The following is a 17,359-nucleotide window of genomic DNA, read 5'->3' on the forward strand; positions in this document are numbered from 1 at the left end:
CGTCTTTCATTCCCCCCCCCCCCCATCCTTGCGTCTCCCCTTCCCCACCCAGTCCCGCCTCAGACCCCTCATTTCCCCCTCCTCAAGTTCTCTCCGCCCCGGTCTTTTCACACTCCACCCCTGCCCCCACCCACCGGGCTCCCAGCCTCAGTTTCCTTCCCGTCCCGACTCCTTCCCCTGCCGGCGGCCCTTTCTCGAAGGCGGATGTGCGTCGGGAAAGCGAAGGCGGCGGCGGGCGGAGAGGGTCCCAGCTCGGCCCCGAAGGCCTCGGGACGCGGCCATGCGACGCCCGGGGCGAGGCCTCGGCTGGCCCCCCGGGCCACAGGTGAGGGCTGGAGCGGCCCCCCGGGACCCCGGGGAGCTCCCGAGCAGGGGCGCCGCGGAGGGCCCGGCTAGCGCTCAGGGAGTAGCCCGGGACCTTTTGCCCGCGGGCCTGATTTGGAGCTTGGGCTTCCTCTAGTGCCTGTTGGTTGCAGATCTTTTCGGCCCTTCCTCGGGCTTCCTTTCGCTCTAGTTCGGGTGCCGAGACCCCCGAGCCGTGACTCTGGACACCCACTCGGAGGAGAGGGCTGGGGACTGGCTGATCCCTCAGGGCCCGTGAGCCCGCGCGTCCGCGCTGGGCAAGGAGGCCGGAGGGGCCGGGCCTGAGCAGGGTCACCTGCGGGAGCCCGGGCCTCGCCCGCCACGGGGTCCTCCTTGTTGCACGGCAGCTTCCGGCTCCCAGACCTCTACCCCCCACCCTGCGTCCCGGGAGGTGCGGGAGAGCTGTAGAGAGCCCGGGCTGACCGCGGCGCCTTCTTCGAGTCCCTCCTTCCCAGAAGCCGGCCTCGAGCCGCAGGGGCCTTTTTTTGGCAGTGGGACCGGGCGGGGCGCTCCGAGTGGGTAATTACTGCCCGGGGTAGTGGGCAGCTCTGTCCACGGAAGCGGGTTGAGCGGTGGGGGCGCCCCGGACGCAGCGCCGCTTCGCCTTCCCGGCCCGGGGTGGGGTCCGAGGAGAGGGCGCCCCCAGGTGGCGGCTCCCCGCGCCGCGGCGCAGCCCAGCCCCTTTGTCAAAGCGCCGCCTGGGTGCCGCTGGGACGCGTTGGTCTGGTGTCTTTCCACTTCACCTGGATTAGGTTTCCGAGCTGGGGCCACAGCCTCGAACCTGCTGATCTCTACATCTTTTCTTATCTTCTCGGTCCCTCCCTACACTTCTCCCCTTATCTCTCCCTCTCCTTTCGCTTTATTATTCCGCTCTCTCCTCTAATCACTCTTGTTCGCCATCAACCCTATTCCTTTACAGTCTTTATCTCTACTTGAAATTCTTTGGTGTAAATAAATGAACACATCCCCAGCCGCCTAACTGGGGTGATAGTGGCGAATTTGAAAGATGAAAAAACTGAGGCAGTTTTATCGAGGTGTAATGTATATTTCATAACATCCCTTAATGTAAGTGTACCTTTCATTGACTTTCAGAGTATATTTACAGAGCTGGGCAGCCATCATCACAATTTAGTTTAAGAACAGTTCCATCACCCCAAAAAGAAATCTTGTGCCCATTTATAGTCACTCCCCATTCTACCCTTAGCCACAGGCAAGCACTAATCCAGGCAATCTTTTTTTTAAATCAGTATTCTACTTTTTATAGAGAATGACTTGACACTTAGAGAATTTAAGTAACTTGTCCAAGATCTCACAGCTAATAACTAATAAAGTCAGGGTTAGAATTTAAGGCTCTTGCATCCCAGTCTGAACCTCTTTTCACTAAAGGATGATGCCTTTCCTTCACCATTATTTATTTTTTATTTCTTACATCCCTCCCTGCCCCCCCCCCCACGCTTTTATGTAAACTCTCCATTCCCAACCCACTCTCACCTCTCTTCCGCAGAGAACACAGAGGGATTTCCCTAAGTGGAAGGAAATCCACTGACCCTGACCCTGGAAATTCTTCCCCGTGGCCAGATCTCCTGAGGAGATGCCAGGCCAGCTCGGTGCTTGGTGTAGGTTAATGGCCTTTGCCTTCTCTCTTCCCAGGCAGAGTTGGGGTGGGCCCCAGGCACTATTCCGGTCTCTCTTCCGCCAGCTTGGGTGGAAATGGTGACGGACATGATGCCGTCCAGGTCCGGAAGGGTGGAAGCTGGGAGGGTAAAATTAGTAACCCTATGGCTGAGGCCCTTGGTTCCCACTGCCAGGGCAGGGTCGGACACTCCTTGGAATGCTGGGCTTCTGCCCCCACTTCCTCTCCAAGTCACCTGGTCCTGGTCAAGGGCCGGAAGAGAAAGTGGAGGGAAACCCTGCCTTCCTGGGTCTCCCTCCTACCTTCAGCCACAGCCTCAGTTTTCCCCAGTAACATTTCAGCAGCAAATGGGACCTTTTTCGCACCTTAGCCAGATGATCAGGGGGTGGGCATGGGGCACACATTAGAAACCAAAGGTCCCACACATTTCTCTGGCACCAAAATTGTGAGCCAGGGAGAAAGGGGTGGGTGGGTGGGAAGAGTTCTCATTCTGGCCCTGGAATCTACTTTACCCTTGGTTCTAAGGATCTAAGCCTCCTGCAACACCAGATCAAGTTAAGAACCTTAGAAAACTGTGTTCTGGGCATTAGTCACCACTGAGGGTTTTTGTTTGTTTGTTTGTTTTTTCTGAATGTCTGGGGGTGAGATTGCTTTCTGGGGAAGAGGAGTTGAAATATATAGGTGACAGGAAATGTTGAGTTTTTCCTGTTGTGTCTCCTTTAAGAAAACACCCTGCTGAGGGGTGCCTGGATGACTCAGTTGGTGAAGCTTTGGACTCTTGGTTCTGGCTCAGGTCATGATCTCATGGTTCGCGAGTTCAAGCCTCGCATCTGGCTCTCTGCTCTCAAGCACTGTGGAGCATGCTTTGGATCCTCTGTCTCTGCCTGTCCCCTCCCCCTCAGAAATAAATAAACATGGAAGGAAGGAAGGAAGGAAGGAAGGAAGGAAGGAAGGAAGGAAGAAAAGAATAAATACTCTGCGGGGACTCCTGGTGGGGGAAGGAGACAAAGGGAGAGGAGAAGTGGGGAAGGTGGTGGGGGGGGGGACGGTGCTCCTACTCAGCCCTGCTGGGGGTCCTCTGGCTACCAGTGTCCCTGGGAGAGTGAGTTCCTTGGGCCTGGCTTCCCTCATTGAGGTAGATTTTCCCCACTCTGGCTCCAGACATCTAAGGGTCCTCTACTGCCAAGGCCTGGCTTCTGGGTGTCAGAGGCTAGAAAGCATAGAAATACAGGCTGGGCCCTCTTAGGGTTCTTGTGCTCATGGTCAAGGGTCAGGACTGGCATGGTGAGGTTGAAGATGTGGCACTGTCTTTCCCTCAGGAAGCTCCTGAGCTGCCTCCACTTTTTCTTCGGCACTAACTTGCATCGAACGATGGTAGCAGGTGCTGCCCCGCCCTAAGAACCTGGTCAACAGAGCCTGCTCCTTTCCCTCTCTTCCCCTGGCCTCCCCACCTACACCTGTTCTCCACTGTGTCCCCAGGAGCTCTGGAGCCCCAGGACCATGGACGCTCTTAATAGGAACCAGGTGGGCCCTGGATGCAGGACCCAAGCAATGGTCAAGGTGAGTGGGGTCGGGGCCAAGGGGCAAGAGGGCTGTTGGAGGGAATGGGTTCCGCTTCTCTACCCACCCGCGGCCCCAGCCCAGGGATGAGGACAGCAGCTCCTCTCTGCCCTTCCCCAGGTGCCAAGCCTATTAACAGCTAAGTCTTTATCTGAATCAGGTTAATTGGTTCACCCAGAAAATACCCTTTGGAAGTCAGGAAGCATTTTACAGATTGACCCTGGGCTGTGTCCCTCCTGGATCCATGCCCCTGCCCTCTACTGTGACTTAGTTTCAAGAGGCAAGCGTTAGCCAAGTAGATCGCCACGGACAAGCGTACAGGGACAAGTCTTCATTGGCCCTCCTCTGCAGCACCCCCTTCTCCTACCCTGCTCTCCTTACTTTCTCCTTGTTTCTGTCTTAATAGACAAAGGGGACAGTTAAGCCAAGACTTGAGATAAATCCAGTGGGACGAGTGAGTGGCCTAGATTCAGATCTAATTGCAATTTAGTGTAATAATGCTCCGTGCAAGATCTTGCGCTAAGCCTTTCGACACCCTCAGAGCCCTTTGGAGAGGGCCAGTCCTGGAGAGAGTGTCAGTGTGACTGGGACCAGGGTCTGAGGCCTGAAGTCTCTAATGATGCTCATCCCCCACCCCTACTACCTGCAGAAAGGGCCCTTGGACCTGATCGAGACAGGCAAAGGGCTGAAGGTGCAAACGGACAAACCCCATCTGGTGAGCCTGGGCAGTGGGCGGCTCAGCACAGCTATCACCCTTCTGCCGCTGGAGGAAGGTGAGTCTGGAGGGGTGGTCCACCTGCCACCCCCCACATCCTTACAGACATTCCACCGGGTGTCCTCAGTGTTTGCCTCTCCCAAATGTGAGGCCATGCTACCGAACCCCACCAGCGTGTGTCCCTTGTCTTGGCCTTCTCGGACTGCCTGCCTCCTTTGGTGGATAATCTGGCTCCATGATTGGGCTTAAAGATCAGTTTAGAAACAAGGAGGAGAGCACTGAAACAGGAGAGAACGTTGCTCTTAGCAACCAGCGTGGCCAGGAAGAGAGCCCCCCCCCCCCCCGCCCTCCCCGTTCCAGGGCAGTGCCTGGCATGGGAGAAGCTACCTGTGGAGAATGGAGGGATGGGAGTGGGGGCAGACCTCCCAAGATAAGGCCCTGGCACAGCCCCCTTCACCGCCTCGCTGCAGCTTCTGCCGGTCCTCTCTGCACTTGTTGCCTGGGTGATACTACATTCCCCACATTCTCCAAATACCGGTCCCAGGGGCTCTGCCAGGGGGAGCTGTTCAGGCTGCAGCAGGGAGGGGAGAGGGGAGTGTAGGGGGTGGGGGCAAGGGTTGCAGGTGCAGAAAGGAGGGAGAGAAGACGGAGAGATGGCACATTTGGAGGAAAAGAAGGGGAAGCTTGGTGAAGGAGGAAAAGGACTTGGGGAGAAGGATTTGGAGGGACTAAAGGAACGTCTGCAGAAAAGAAGTTCCCCTTCTCTGTGGAGCCTGGATCCTCTGTGCCCTCCCGTCTCTGAGCCAGAGTTTCCTCTGCCTGACCAAGAGCTCCTGCCACTGGCTGTGTCCACCGGGCTCAGGGGCCCAAGAGGGGTGGCCAGTGGTAGGCGGCGATCCTTTGTGAAGTAGGAGGTCCAACTGTATTTCCTTTGTCACCCTCCTTGCCCCATCCCTGCCTCCTCGACCTGGACAAGCCCTCTGACTCAGTTTGCCTTCTGTCTTCAGGGAAGACCGTGATTGGCTCTGCGGCCAGGGACATCTCCCTGCAGGGTCCGGGCTTGGCTCCAGAGCACTGCTACATTGAGAACCTGCGGGGCACCCTCACCCTCTACCCGTGTGGCAATGCCTGCAGTATCGACGGGCTCCCTGTCCGGCAGCCCACCCGGCTCACCCAGGGTAAGCTTTGACGCCCCCAACCAGAGGTGGTCTCTGTTTAAGAGCCGGTGCAGGAGAGGTGCCCCGGGGAAGCCTGCTGTGGTGGTTGCCATGGTAACTGCCTGAGTGGCCACACAGAGGGTGGGGTGCTTAGGTGCCTCTGGATGTGCCTAAACAACATCCCAAACCCTTGTAGCATCCAGATCCGTCTTCAACCTGCTTTTCTTCTCTGGTCGTCCCCAGCTTGCCTCTCCACACCCGGTCGGGGGAGGGGAGCAGAGGTTCTGATCACTGCCTCCAAAGGGCAGGGGGACTCCCCGATACAGAGGTCAGTAGGGATTGTTAGAGGACTGCGGCGGGTGCAGCAGTGGGCTGAACGATGGCATTGTTTCCTGATGCCGAGAGGGAGGTGTTCTGAGAAGATGGGAGGGGGGGCAGAGGAGGACAGTCCCCCCGATGGGGATGGAGCAAAGGTGGAACGTGAAGGCAAAAATCGGAGGACGTGCTCACTCCTGTTAAAATGCTGTTGACGGTAGCTTTTGGGTCATGAATATGGTTACCACCCTGCTTCCCAAAGCAGCAGGCCACTCTGTTGTTAGGTAGCTCTGAAAACCGGGCCCCCAGTCACCATGGTGACCGGGCGGTTGAGGGGTTGGCCCAGGTGGCACTTTGACAGACCAGGTGTGTTTGCCCTGGGCATCAATTTATACAATGAATCATCACCTTAGGGGAATGAGGAAAGCAGATTTGGGGTAGGGGGTAGAGGCCGTGAGGATGGGAGCTTTGGGCCCAGCCTCGCTCCGAGCAGCACTTAGGTCCTGGCATTGTTTTCTGGGGACTCTCGCCTCTTACCGGCTGGCAGCTCCCTCGAAGTGGGAATCCCACTCGTTCCTTTGTTTCCCTCTCTCCTTGTGTTCACATCCCTTAGGGTCTCTTTAGATGCTCTTCCCTTCACAGCTGACCCAGGAGACCTGACCTTGCCCGACTCCTCTCTTCCCGCCCTTGCGAGTCTGAGGGGCACACCTGACTTCAGGGAAGCAGGTCCCCCAGCGGCAGGCCCTTGCCTCCTCCGAGGCCTTCAAGTTGTCTCACTCCAGATGAGAGGAGGAACCCGCATAAATTGGGGCTTTGGCTATGATGCCGTCTGGCTCCCGACAGTCCCGTTAAATCTCAAAGAGGACATCTTCCCCAAGATGTGGGTGTGTGGAAGTGAGACAGTAGAGCAGGAAGGAGAGGGAGGGGCAGGGTTCAAAGAAAGCTAGAGAGAGAGCCCAGCCCTCACTCCCTCAGCCCCAGAGCCCCCGTATCCATGGGCAAGAAAAGCCATCCCCGCGTGTTGTGAGCAGGGTCGAGGAACGGGTGCCCTGTAGGCCCCTCTTGCTCTGTCTTCCCAGAGCATCACTTCGCTCCCTGAGAAGAGGGAGGGCCTGGGTCAAGATGGAATTCTTAGGCATTTCCTGTGGCCCCGGTGACCCCTAAGTCTTCCCCAGCCCAAAGCCCACTCTGCCAAGTATGCACCCTCCCACTCGCTTCTGACCCTAAACCCCTTCCCTCTCGCTCCCTCCCACACCCATAGGCTTCTTGTCTGGGCTCGCCTGTCTCAGGAGCTTGGCAGCCTGGGGAGGGGTAGGCAGAGGCACAAAGGAACGGGTGTTCTTCTCCCTAGCACTCCCCCTCCCCTGGGCTCCGGGAGCTGAGGGTTTCCTTGTCTCATCTCTGGAGCAAGGCACCAAGCCCAGCCCTGCCTGGCCCCACTCCGGACATTCTTGGGAGTGCGTTTCCCTGGAAACTGGGTGGCTCGGGGGGTGCATGTGCTATCTCTGTGTGTCTGTGTGACTGGAGTGTGTTTATATATCTCCGGATGTGTTTGTGACTCCGGGCTTGTGTATCTCTGTTTGTGTCTTTCCTTGTGTTTATGGATCAGAGTGTTCAAGTGGGGGACAGGGGTGAACTCAGGACTGATGGTCCCGAAGTGTCCGTGTGCGCACTCCTCGGTGTATTTGAGAACTCGTTGGCCCCGTGCCTGTCTGTGGGCATATGTGCAAGAGGACCATTTTCCCTGTCTTGTTCCCCTGATAGAGCCTTGTAGAGGGGACCCTCCTCTTTGAAAAACAGAGGGCTACCCTGCAAGTAACAAACAAGGAGCCTGTTCTGGCTGGGCCAGGCTTTACTTAGATGCATCATTCTGGGCACTGTGCCCAGCCATAGGCAACTTGGAGAGGCACACGTCATGATGAGTAGAGATGGCAGTGACAGGCTCTTCCAGCAGGACGATGCCTGGGCCAGGGGAGGACGGGGCGGGGTGGGGGGGCCCACAGAGAGCAGATGCTGGCCTTTTGCTAAAGCTGTGGACACGGGAGCATGAAGCGAGGGAGCCGGGCAAGAGCCTGATTCCACCTCCATACCCGGTGTTCTGGCCCATCTCACGTTGCCCGCTTCTCTACAGAGCAAGAGGCGGGGCTGGGAATGCGACCAAGGAAATAAGGAGGAATCTCAATCTGGGTCTAGGCTGCCCCACCCTGGGACCACAGTGCCAGACCACATGAAAGATCCGGGAGGGGACTAACTAGGGGAGGACCCAGAAAGCCACACAGCTCAGGGCCCAGGCTGTCTAGACAGTAGGTCCCCATCCGCTCCCAGCCTCCGCTGCCAGCCCTGTCTCCACGTCCCTTTCCCTCCCTAAGCCCCTCATTGATGGGTAGAGGCTTGCGTGATGGCCAGCAGGGGGCGCTCCCTGCCACGTGACTGGGGTCTGGGATTCCTGGGCTATCCAGCTATCTCCCTCTGGGATCCGGGACACGGAGCCTCTTCCTCTCCCATCCAGTTATCAGTTATTCCTTCTGTAAAATGGGAGTTGAAGCTTCCAACTGTCCTCTGTTGTAAGATAAAGGTCTTGCCTAATAAAGCTCAAAGGAGGGAGAGAAAAAGCAAAGGCTCCTAGCTCCTCACTTCTTTGTGCCTGCCTCCTGCCCTATTTCTCACTGGCGGGCATCCTCCGTGTCTGTCTGGGTCTGTCCAGCTGGCCGTCACAGTTTCCAGACCGATGAATCATTCTTCCTGAGATTTTTTTTTTTTTAAGCCTCCCCCTATTTTGCATTTGACCCTATACGGTTCTTCCATTTCCCTTCAGAAGGGGAGTAAGATACACACGTGTGCGTATGTGCAGTATGGCCGTGTGGGTAGGTGTTTAGCGAGGGAGGAAAAATCATTCAATTATTTCTCTACGGAGGCCGACTTTGATTTCAGAGTCTCTCCAGGGACTGAGTGGAAGGATATCTGTGCCTGAATGAGTGTGTAACTAAGATGGGTGTTGAGTGGGTGAGAATAAGCGCGTGTGAGAGACAGGGTGTGTTTACCTGGGGACTTTGTGCGACTCAGTGTGCACAGCCAAGGTGGGGTCTGCGAGACTGAGCAAGTGTCCTGGGAATGTGTGTGAGGCCGTGTGAGCTCTGAGCACATGGCGTGTGGCTAAGAGACACAGTGTGTCCCTTAGGGTTCTGGTGTCCAGAGGGCAGGTCCCTGGAACAGGAGGAATTGGCTGGGGCCCAGGCTGGGTGGTGGGTACTTGCCTGGCGCAGAAGCTCAGCCTGCCCTTGGGACTCCAGAGGCAGGTGGCACTGTGTTTTCCAGATGGGAAGGTACCTCGCTGGGGTGGAAGAGCTCTTTGCTGAGACTAGCACAGCTGGTGGTGGTGGTGGGGACGAGGTGGGGTTGGCTTCTGGAGCCCCAGGGGAGCGGGCTGGCTTGGAAGGGGCAGTGCCTTGGTCCAACCTGGGTCTCTGGGTGAGCTGGGCTGGGCTGGGCTGGGCTGGGCTGGGAGTGTGGGGAGCAGGGGCAGAAGAGCAGGTGTTTCGGCTGCAGACCGGAGCTGGGCTCAGTGCTGCTCACACTGCACAGAGGGTTGCCTTGGCCTGAACTCCCGGCCCAAGAGTGACCTTGTCACCGTGGCAGGTGGAGGGGCAGAGCTGGACCTCCTGACCTAGCTGGATCTCTGGGAGCCATGGAATGTCAGAGCTTAACCTTTGCTGTCGTTGAGGACGACCTCATTCTGTAGATAAGGGATCTGAGGCCAGAGGGTGTGACCTGCCGGCCGGGTCCAGGGCCGGCCCCTTCCCGGGCCTCTCGGGAGGCCGACCACAGGGGGCTCTCAGGGCGACCCTGCTTCGCCTCACTCCTGCCTCCGGACTCTTCACCCTCTGACCTCTACTTACCTCTTACCTTTCCTCCCCGTCCCCACTTCTGCTCCTGCCTCACCCCCCACCCGCCCCGCGGAGCTCCCACCGCGCCGGTCGCCGGCATCCTCCCGCCCCGCCCTCTCCATCCCGCTCCCCTCTCCTCTCCTCCATCACTTCCTCTTCCCCTCCTCCTCTCCTTTGTCCCTCCCTCCCTGGCTCCCTTCCCCCGCCGGTGGCCGGCCCGCCCCTCCCCGGGCCCTGGCGGCGGCTGGCTGCCTGGCGGCTAGCTGCTCCGAGCCCCGAGCCCCGCGGCGCGGGAGGTCGGCCCGCCCCCTCGCAGGCCCGGGGCGGGCCGGGAGCCCCGAGGGCCCGAGCTAGCGGGGGGCCAGCGCTCCTGAGGTCCGGGTTCGGCGGTGAGTGCTCCGCCCGGCCGGCCGCGGGCAGCCCGGGGGCTCGGGCTGGGAGGGGCGTCTGGGGGATGGGGGGCTCGACTAGGGGAGCGGGGCCCTCGGCTCCCCTTTACGAGCTCGGGGGTGTGAGACGATTGTGTGTGTGCCCTGCACGTTTCCGAGTGGGAGGTCTGGGCTCGGGGCCACTCCTCCGCCGGCCAGACTTCATCTTCCTCGGCGCTCGCTTGGAAGCCCCCTCCACGGACCCGCCTCCGGAAGGGGCTGAGGGGTCCCGAGGAGGATGGGGGAAGCCTGTGCTGGGGGCTGAGAGGAAGGGGGGGGGGAGGGGGGGGCTGGGGGCCCTTCCTCCCGTCTTCCCCTCACCCCAGCCTCCCTTTGGCCGGTCCGTTCTATTGGTGTGGCCAGCTGAGCAGTGACTGTGGCCCTGGGAGTGTGTGAGCACGTATGCCTGTGTGTGTGTTTCTGGGAGTGTGTCTGTGTGTGAGCTTGTAGGAGAGAGTGTGTGTGGTGCATCCCCTCGGTGTCTCTCAGAGGTAGGATCCGCCCTCTTCTTTGCCTTGTTTTCCCTCCAGATGTGCAGCTTCCCCACCCACCTGCACACACACAGCTGGGCCTGGGCCCCACTGGGTCCTGGCCGGACCACAACTTTGCCTGGATGAGAAGAGGTTCTAGGGTTTCCTGAGTGGGCTGACGGGGCAGGAGCGGACAGAGAGGAGGTTTCTTCCCAGAAATAGGCTCTCCAGGCTCCTGGGGGCAGTAGGGACCCCAGTTGGGGCAATGCCTGGGGCCCCTGAGTGCAAATAGAAAGTTAATTTGGGCAGGAGCTGGGCTGCTCTCAGTCCTTGTTGCCCTCCTGCCTGCTCTATTAATACAGATCCAGCTCTCCTGCCTGGCATCACCTATTTATAGCCCAGAGGCAGCAAGGCCACACCCCCTGCGCGGAGGAGGGTGAGGGGCAGAGGAGGGGGCAGGGAACTCAGCCACAGGAGCCAGGGCTGAGGGTCCCTGGGTGCCCATAGCCTTCTTGGGTGGGCCTGGCTCTGATGGGCCGGAATCCACTCAGACTCCCCACCTCCGTCCCAGACTGGGCTGTGCAATCGGCCTCCAGATCCTCCCCCACCCCACCCCACCCCCATCAATCTAGGATTGAGTGGGTCTGTCTAGACCCTGCGAACTCATCATTAATTAGCTTGTTAAAGGGCTGAGAGGAGCGGGAGGGGCCAGCAGGGCTCTTTCTGAAACAGCTGTGGTTGTAATTAGGTGGAAGTGTGGTTGGCTATTATTTATTCCGGTTATGATTACTCCGGGATCAGCATCCCTGATTGGCGGCTTGTCTGGGAAGGCTCCCCTCTCTCCTAACCACCCGTCAGTCTTTGGAATTATTGGTGCCTGCCTGTTTGGGAGGGCCTCTGGGCGTGCCAGAGAAGTGGGTGGCTTTGTCCACTATGGTTACCTGTGGTGGGCTTCTCAGCCTACTGGCCCCTTCGCCGCCTGCCTCGGCAATGCCTAGGGTCCCAGCAACAGGCTCCCGAGCTGCTCAGTGGGAGGTCTGCCATGGTATCCACGTGGCCTGGATGCCCCTTGCCCTTGTGGCTTGCCTGAACTGAACTGTCTCAGCGTCCAGGAATGTAGACTTCCCTGCCAGTCTCAGCGCAGACTGGCATGAAGCTTGGGGTGCCAAGTGGCACCAGATTGGGTAGATAGGCTGGGCGCAGCGGTGTGGGCAGATCGGGAGGGTGATTGGAGAGAGCACCAGGGCTCTCCCAACGTAGCATCTTTCGCAGGAGTCCTGCAGTGTGGCCAGGAGGAGGAGGAGTCCCGTTAGCCAGGCTCAGGAGCCTCTGCACACACCTGCCGCCGTGCACGCTCTTGGTGCCCCTGGCTACATTTCTGGCTTCCACATAGCCTCCCCTCTCCGTGTAGTCACCCTTACTGGGCAGGACTGGGCTTGTGTCTCCTGCCTGGGAATGTGCTTGGCTGAGGCAGGGCCCACTGGCCCTAGGCTTGGCTAGATTCCGCGGAAGACCAAGGAGCAGGAAGATATCAGGCCAGAGGGTGCTTTGTCGGAGAGAAGGAAGGTGGTGGCTCTCCCCTGGCCACGTCATGGTAAGGATTTGGAGCCAGGAAGCAAATTCTGGTTCCTGCGGAGGGGCATCTGACCGACGCACGGTTTTTCCCTGTCCCCTCTCTCAGAGCTTTTTTTTTTGATCCTGGAAATTGATGCCCCTGAAACTGACTTTTCCACCCAAGGGGCAGATAGATGGATCATTGGTACAGTTTGGGGAAGGGGGACATGAGCGTCCATGTTCTCCGAAGAACCTTCTCCCTTCACAGAACACTTTCACAGACATTGTCCCGTTAAACCCTGCAAGGTCAGTGGTGTTGTCCTCACTTTTCTAATGACAGAACGGGACTCGGCGGTGAAGGATCTTCACCTGAAGGTCTCACAACCAGTAACAAGAGTTAGGACCAGGATATTCAGATCTTGGGACCCACAAACCAGAGCTCTTTCCGCTCTGCCCTGTGCTGTGGAGCCCTGCTGGTGCTTGTCAGGTCAGGCGTGGTGCGTGTAGACACTGTGAGTGCAGGTGGGGATGGCTGTCTGGAGCCCGGGGTGAGCCCGCTCGTGCTGCGGGGTGAGGCGTACCCCAGCCCTTTCTGCCCTTCTCAGCATTTGTTTTCTCTGCAGGCTGTATGTTGTGCCTGGGTCAGTCGACCTTCCTCCGCTTTAACCACCCGGCTGAAGCCAAGTGGATGAAGAGTATGATTCCGGCAGGGGGCCGGGCCCCCGGGCCCCCCTACAGTCCTGGCTCAGGTAGATGCCCACTTGGGGTGGGGGGTCGGGTTGGTGGCTCTCCTGGACAGTCCTCCTCCTTGCCCATCCCGGCCATGCTCGTAGTGTCAGGGCAGGACAATGGCCATGATCTGGGCTTGCTGCCACCTGCCATGGGCCATTGGTGGAGAATGCCAGGCGGTCTGGCTACTGGGAGGGATCCAAGAAGTGCCGCTTGGCTGGAACTGGGGAATCATGTGCCCAAGGGACGGAGGGCTCTGCCAGCCCCACTGCCCTGGAAGGTGCCACTTCGGTGTCTGGGACCCTAAACCTCATGTGCCAGCCGCTGGGGAACCTCACCCTTGAGAGGGGCCCGAGGGGGCAGAAGGAAGCATTAGGTCGAACCCCTGCTGGCGGGTCCCACCTGCCGGCGCTTAGGTCCTTGGGCCCTGCCCCTCCCCCCAGGCCATGCCAGCTGATTACTCAGCGGAACAGCTGCAGTTTGTGTGTGAATTATTGATCCCCAGAGGAGAGTCGGTGATTGTTCCAGGGAACCAGCACAGCACCCCCCTCAACCCAGCTGCCTAGGGGGCGGGGTGGGGTGGGGTGTAGACCAGGAGGCTGCCAGTGAGCCTCCCGTCCGAGGCTTTGCAACGAGGGTTCAGATGGCCGTGGGATGACAGGTGTCAGTGTGGTACTGGGACAGGTGGACATGGGTGTCTGGTGAGCCCCTCAGAAGCCCGGGTTCCCAGCCCACTCCCTGGCTAGCTTTACCCGCTCTCCCTTAGCCTTGTCATGCCACTCCTTCCCTCAGCTGTTCCGGGCACTCGTTCCTGGGACTCCTGGTTGGTTGATGAGGCCTGGGGCAGGGCCAAGGCAGGCTCTTGCTGGCGTGGCTTGATGGGCTCATGATCGGAGGCGCCGAGCCGCCCCTAGTGGCTGGCCAGCCTGGCTTCCAGAAGCCACCCAGCAGTGCCAGGCCCCTCCCTGCCTCTGATTGGGCAGAGCAGTACGGCACACACCTCTTGCCCAGCGCTGGAGGTTTGGCCTGTGGTTTTTCCTGGGTCTCAGCTGCTGTGCTGGGAGGTCCTAATGTCCTATTAGACTGGACCCCCCACCCCGAACTTCTGGCCAGCTCCACAGCATCCCCTCCATAGAATGTCCATCTGCCCTTCCTGAAGGAGAGATCTGGGAGGGAAACCAAGGCAGGGAGGAACCCGGTCTTGGGGTGAGCCCGCGATAACTGGGCCTAGAAGTGCCTGGCGTCGTTACCAGCTCTGTCCTAAGTCATGAGGTGTTAGAGCCGTGCCCTTCCTTTCCGGACAGGGAAACCAAGGGCGGCTGATTGACGGTCGTGCAGCAGGTCAGTGGTAGAGCTGGCAGATCGCCTCCCTCGTTCTTGGGCACGTACAGCTCCCCGGTGGTTGGAGGCCAGGGCCTGAGGCACCTTTGTGTTTCCCATCCGCAGAATCGGAAAGCCTGGTGAATGGGAACCACGCGCCACAGCCCGCGACCCGGGGCCCCTCTGCCTGCGCCAGCCACAGTTCCCTGGTGAGCTCTATTGAGAAGGACCTGCAGGAGATCATGGACTCGCTGGTGCTAGAGGAGCCCGGAGCGGCCGGCAAGAAGCCTGCCGCGACTTCCCCACTGTCGCCAATGGCTAACGGTGGGCGCTACTTGCTGTCCCCGCCAACCAGCCCTGGTGCCATGTCTGTGGGCTCCAGCTATGAGAACACCTCTCCAGCCTTCTCTCCGCTCTCCTCACCAGCCAGCAGTGGGAGCTGTGCCAGCCACTCACCCAGCGGGCAGGAGCCAGCACCTTCCGTGCCGCCGCTGGTGCCTGCCCGTTCCTCGAGCTACCACCTGGCCCTGCAGCCCCCACAGTCCCGACCGGGCGGCGCCCGCTCCTCCGAGAGCCCCCGGCTGGGCCGGAAAGGGGGTCACGAGAGGCCTCCCAGCCCCGGTCTCCGAGGTCTGCTGACGGACAGCCCCGCGGCCACTGTCTTGGCGGAGGCCCGCAGAGCCACCGAGAGCCCCCGGCTGGGTGGGCAGCTGCCCGTGGTGGCCATCAACCTGAGTGAATACCCAGCTTCCGGTGCCCGAAGCCAGCCCACGAGCATTCCTGGAAGCCCCAAGTTGCAGCCTCCGGTCCCTGCTCCCCGAAACAAGATCGGCACCCTCCAGGACCGCCCTCCCAGCCCTTTCCGTGAGCTGCCAGGCACCGAGCGGGTGCTGACAACCAGCCCCTCCCGCCAGCTGGTGGGCCGAACATTTTCAGATGGGTCAGCCACCCGCACCCTGCAGCCTCCTGAGAGTCCCCGCCTGGGCCGGCGGGGCCTGGACAGCATGCGGGAACTCCCTCCGTTGAGCCCGTCTCTGTCGCGACGGGCTCTCTCCCCCATGCCCACCAGGACTACGCCAGATCCCAAGCTAAGCAGGGAAGTGGTGGAGAGTCCCCGGGCCCGGCGCTGGGCAGCCCACGGGGCGTCACCGGAGGACTTCTCCCTGACGCTGGGGGCACGGGGCCGTAGGACACGGAGCCCCTCACCCACGCTCGGGGAGTCACTGGCACCCCGCAAGGGCAGCTTCAGTGGCAGGCTGAGCCCAGCCTATAGTCTGGGCTCTCTGACCGGGGCTTCGCCCCGCCAGAGCCCCCGTGCCCAGAGGAAGCTGTCCAGTGGGGACTTGCGGGTGCCTGTCACTCGGGAGCGGAAAAATAGCATCACGGAGATCAGTGACAACGAGGACGACCTCCTGGAGTACCACCGGCGGCAGCACCAAGAACGGCTCTGGGAGCAGGAGATGGAGAGGCTGGTGAGCAGATGCCCCGGAGGGTGCCGCCGTCCACGGTGGGGTCCCTGCCAGGGCGCAGGCAGGCCAGCTGGCAGAGCGGGAGGGGCCCTTGGACAGGGCCTGGGCTTCTCAAGCTTTTCTCCTTCCGGGATGCACCTTAGTGACCTATATCTCAGGGGTCTGGTGCCTGGAAGAACTTTCTTTGAAGTCTCTAAGGCTTTATTTCAGATGCACGTAAACTTTGCTTTTATTCTGTAACACAGCGTTTGTTTTAACGTGTAAGTTAAGTTTTGCGTTATTTACCTGATGATAACAAAGCTGTAGGAAAACACACCACCTTTACGGTGAGGTCTTGCACCTCTCAGTTTGAGGAGCAAGTCTTAATGATGAGAAGCTGAGGCCCAGAGAGGGGAATGGGTTTGTGCAAGGTCACACAGCAAGTTCTGGCAGAGCCCGTGTTGGAATTCAAGACGCCTGTCTTCTTAAGGCTTGTTTTTTAGAAAAGCACCTTGTTCTTTAGAAAAGTTGCTTCTTTTTTTTAAACTTTTTTTTATTTTAAGAGAGAGAGAGTGCGAGCAGGGGAGGGACAGTAGTGGTGGTGGGGGGGCGGGGGGCGGGACAGAGGATCCAAAGTGGGCTCCATGCTAACAGCAGTGAGCCTGATGTGGGGCTTGAACTCACGAACCTTGAGCTCATGACCTGAGCCGAAGTTGGATGCTCAACTGACTGAGCCACCCAGGCACCCCTCTTTTTGGTCTTTTACAAATGGGTGGGAGCTGCTCACCCTGGCCCAGTGAGGATCATCTGGGAATGTGGGTGGCAGGGAAGAGAAAGAGAACAGGACAGGTCGCCCCTGGCTTTATCCTGGGCCGACTGTGTGATCGTGATTGTATGCATCAGCATGCGTGCGTATGTGTGCATTCGGGGGCCGGGTGTGGCTCCGGGCAGCTGTCCTGGAGATGGCCTCTGAGCTGGGTGGGGGCCAGGATTCCCCAGATAGCGCAGGGAGCTCAGGGGGCTCTGGCTAATGTGGACAGTCGGGCACACGTACAGGAGAATGGATTCTGCCCTCTGTCCCTTGTGAGCAGAATGGGGTTGCTGGGGGGCCCAGGGCCCCTGGGATTGGTTTGAGGAGGAGAACCAGAAATGGGGAGGTTTGTCTGGAGGGCTTTTCAGAAGAGGTTGGGACAGCTTTGGGCAAGGTGAGGTGCAGGCTGGGTTGGGGAGAGAGGAGGAAGGATCACCAGTCTTCTCCTTTGCCACAGCTTCCCTTCACTGTCTTTGCCTTGACCTAGAGCGTGCTCGGACCACCCTGGGGTCTTAATCTGGAGAGGGAGCACCGAGTCTGGCAAAGGCAGAGTGACGGGCCCAGCCTCCCTCAGCTCCTCCATTCAGCCTCCCCACCCCCCAGGCATGAGGGCACACGGGCACACCTCACCGCCAGCCCTGACCTGCCCCACCTGCCACTTTAAATCTTGGAGACTGCCCGCCCTGCCCCTCCCATCTCCAGCAGGCTGCTTATCTGGGTCCTGGGGCAGGGGCGGGGGCACTGGCCCAGCCTCCTGGGTGCCTAGGCTCCTCTGTTCCTGGTTTTTTTTTTGTTTTTGTTTTTTTTTTTTTTTTTTGACGTGGAACTGGGCAAGCAGCAGGAGGGAAGCTGGGGTACGTGTCCAGGGGGGTCGTGGCCAAACTCTGCAGTGAGGGACCCCTGAGGTTGAGGTACCCTGGAGAGCCTGGGCTGGGGGTGGGGTTTCAAGGCTGGGACACGAGAGCGGGGGAC

General features: G+C 59.4%; 1 protein-coding gene across 14 annotated transcripts in view; it reads left to right on the forward strand.

Annotated features, from left to right (window-relative positions):
* PHLDB1 (pleckstrin homology like domain family B member 1) overlaps positions 1–17,359 on the forward strand; it is a 45,899-nt gene that overhangs the window by 3,254 nt on the left and 25,286 nt on the right. For 3 of the 14 annotated variants that reach the window (XM_042957871.1, XM_042957869.1, XM_042957870.1), the window contains exons 2-6: positions 3,476–3,556; positions 4,206–4,329; positions 5,279–5,449; positions 12,703–12,828; positions 14,255–15,600. In XM_042957871.1, coding sequence (XP_042813805.1) covers positions 3,497–3,556; positions 4,206–4,329; positions 5,279–5,449; positions 12,703–12,828; positions 14,255–15,600 — 1,827 coding nt within the window. In that variant the 5' untranslated portion in view covers positions 3,476–3,496. Of the gene's footprint in view, positions 1–39; positions 326–3,475; positions 3,557–4,205; positions 4,330–5,278; positions 5,450–11,963; positions 12,120–12,702; positions 12,829–14,254; positions 15,601–17,359 lie in introns of those variants that run through there. The other 11 variants (XM_042957872.1, XM_042957873.1, XM_042957875.1 and 8 more) reach the window with 9 other exon arrangements.

Source organism: Panthera tigris, chromosome D1 (genome assembly GCF_018350195.1).
Source record: "Panthera tigris isolate Pti1 chromosome D1, P.tigris_Pti1_mat1.1, whole genome shotgun sequence".
NCBI classification, from domain to species: domain Eukaryota; kingdom Metazoa; phylum Chordata; class Mammalia; order Carnivora; family Felidae; genus Panthera; species Panthera tigris.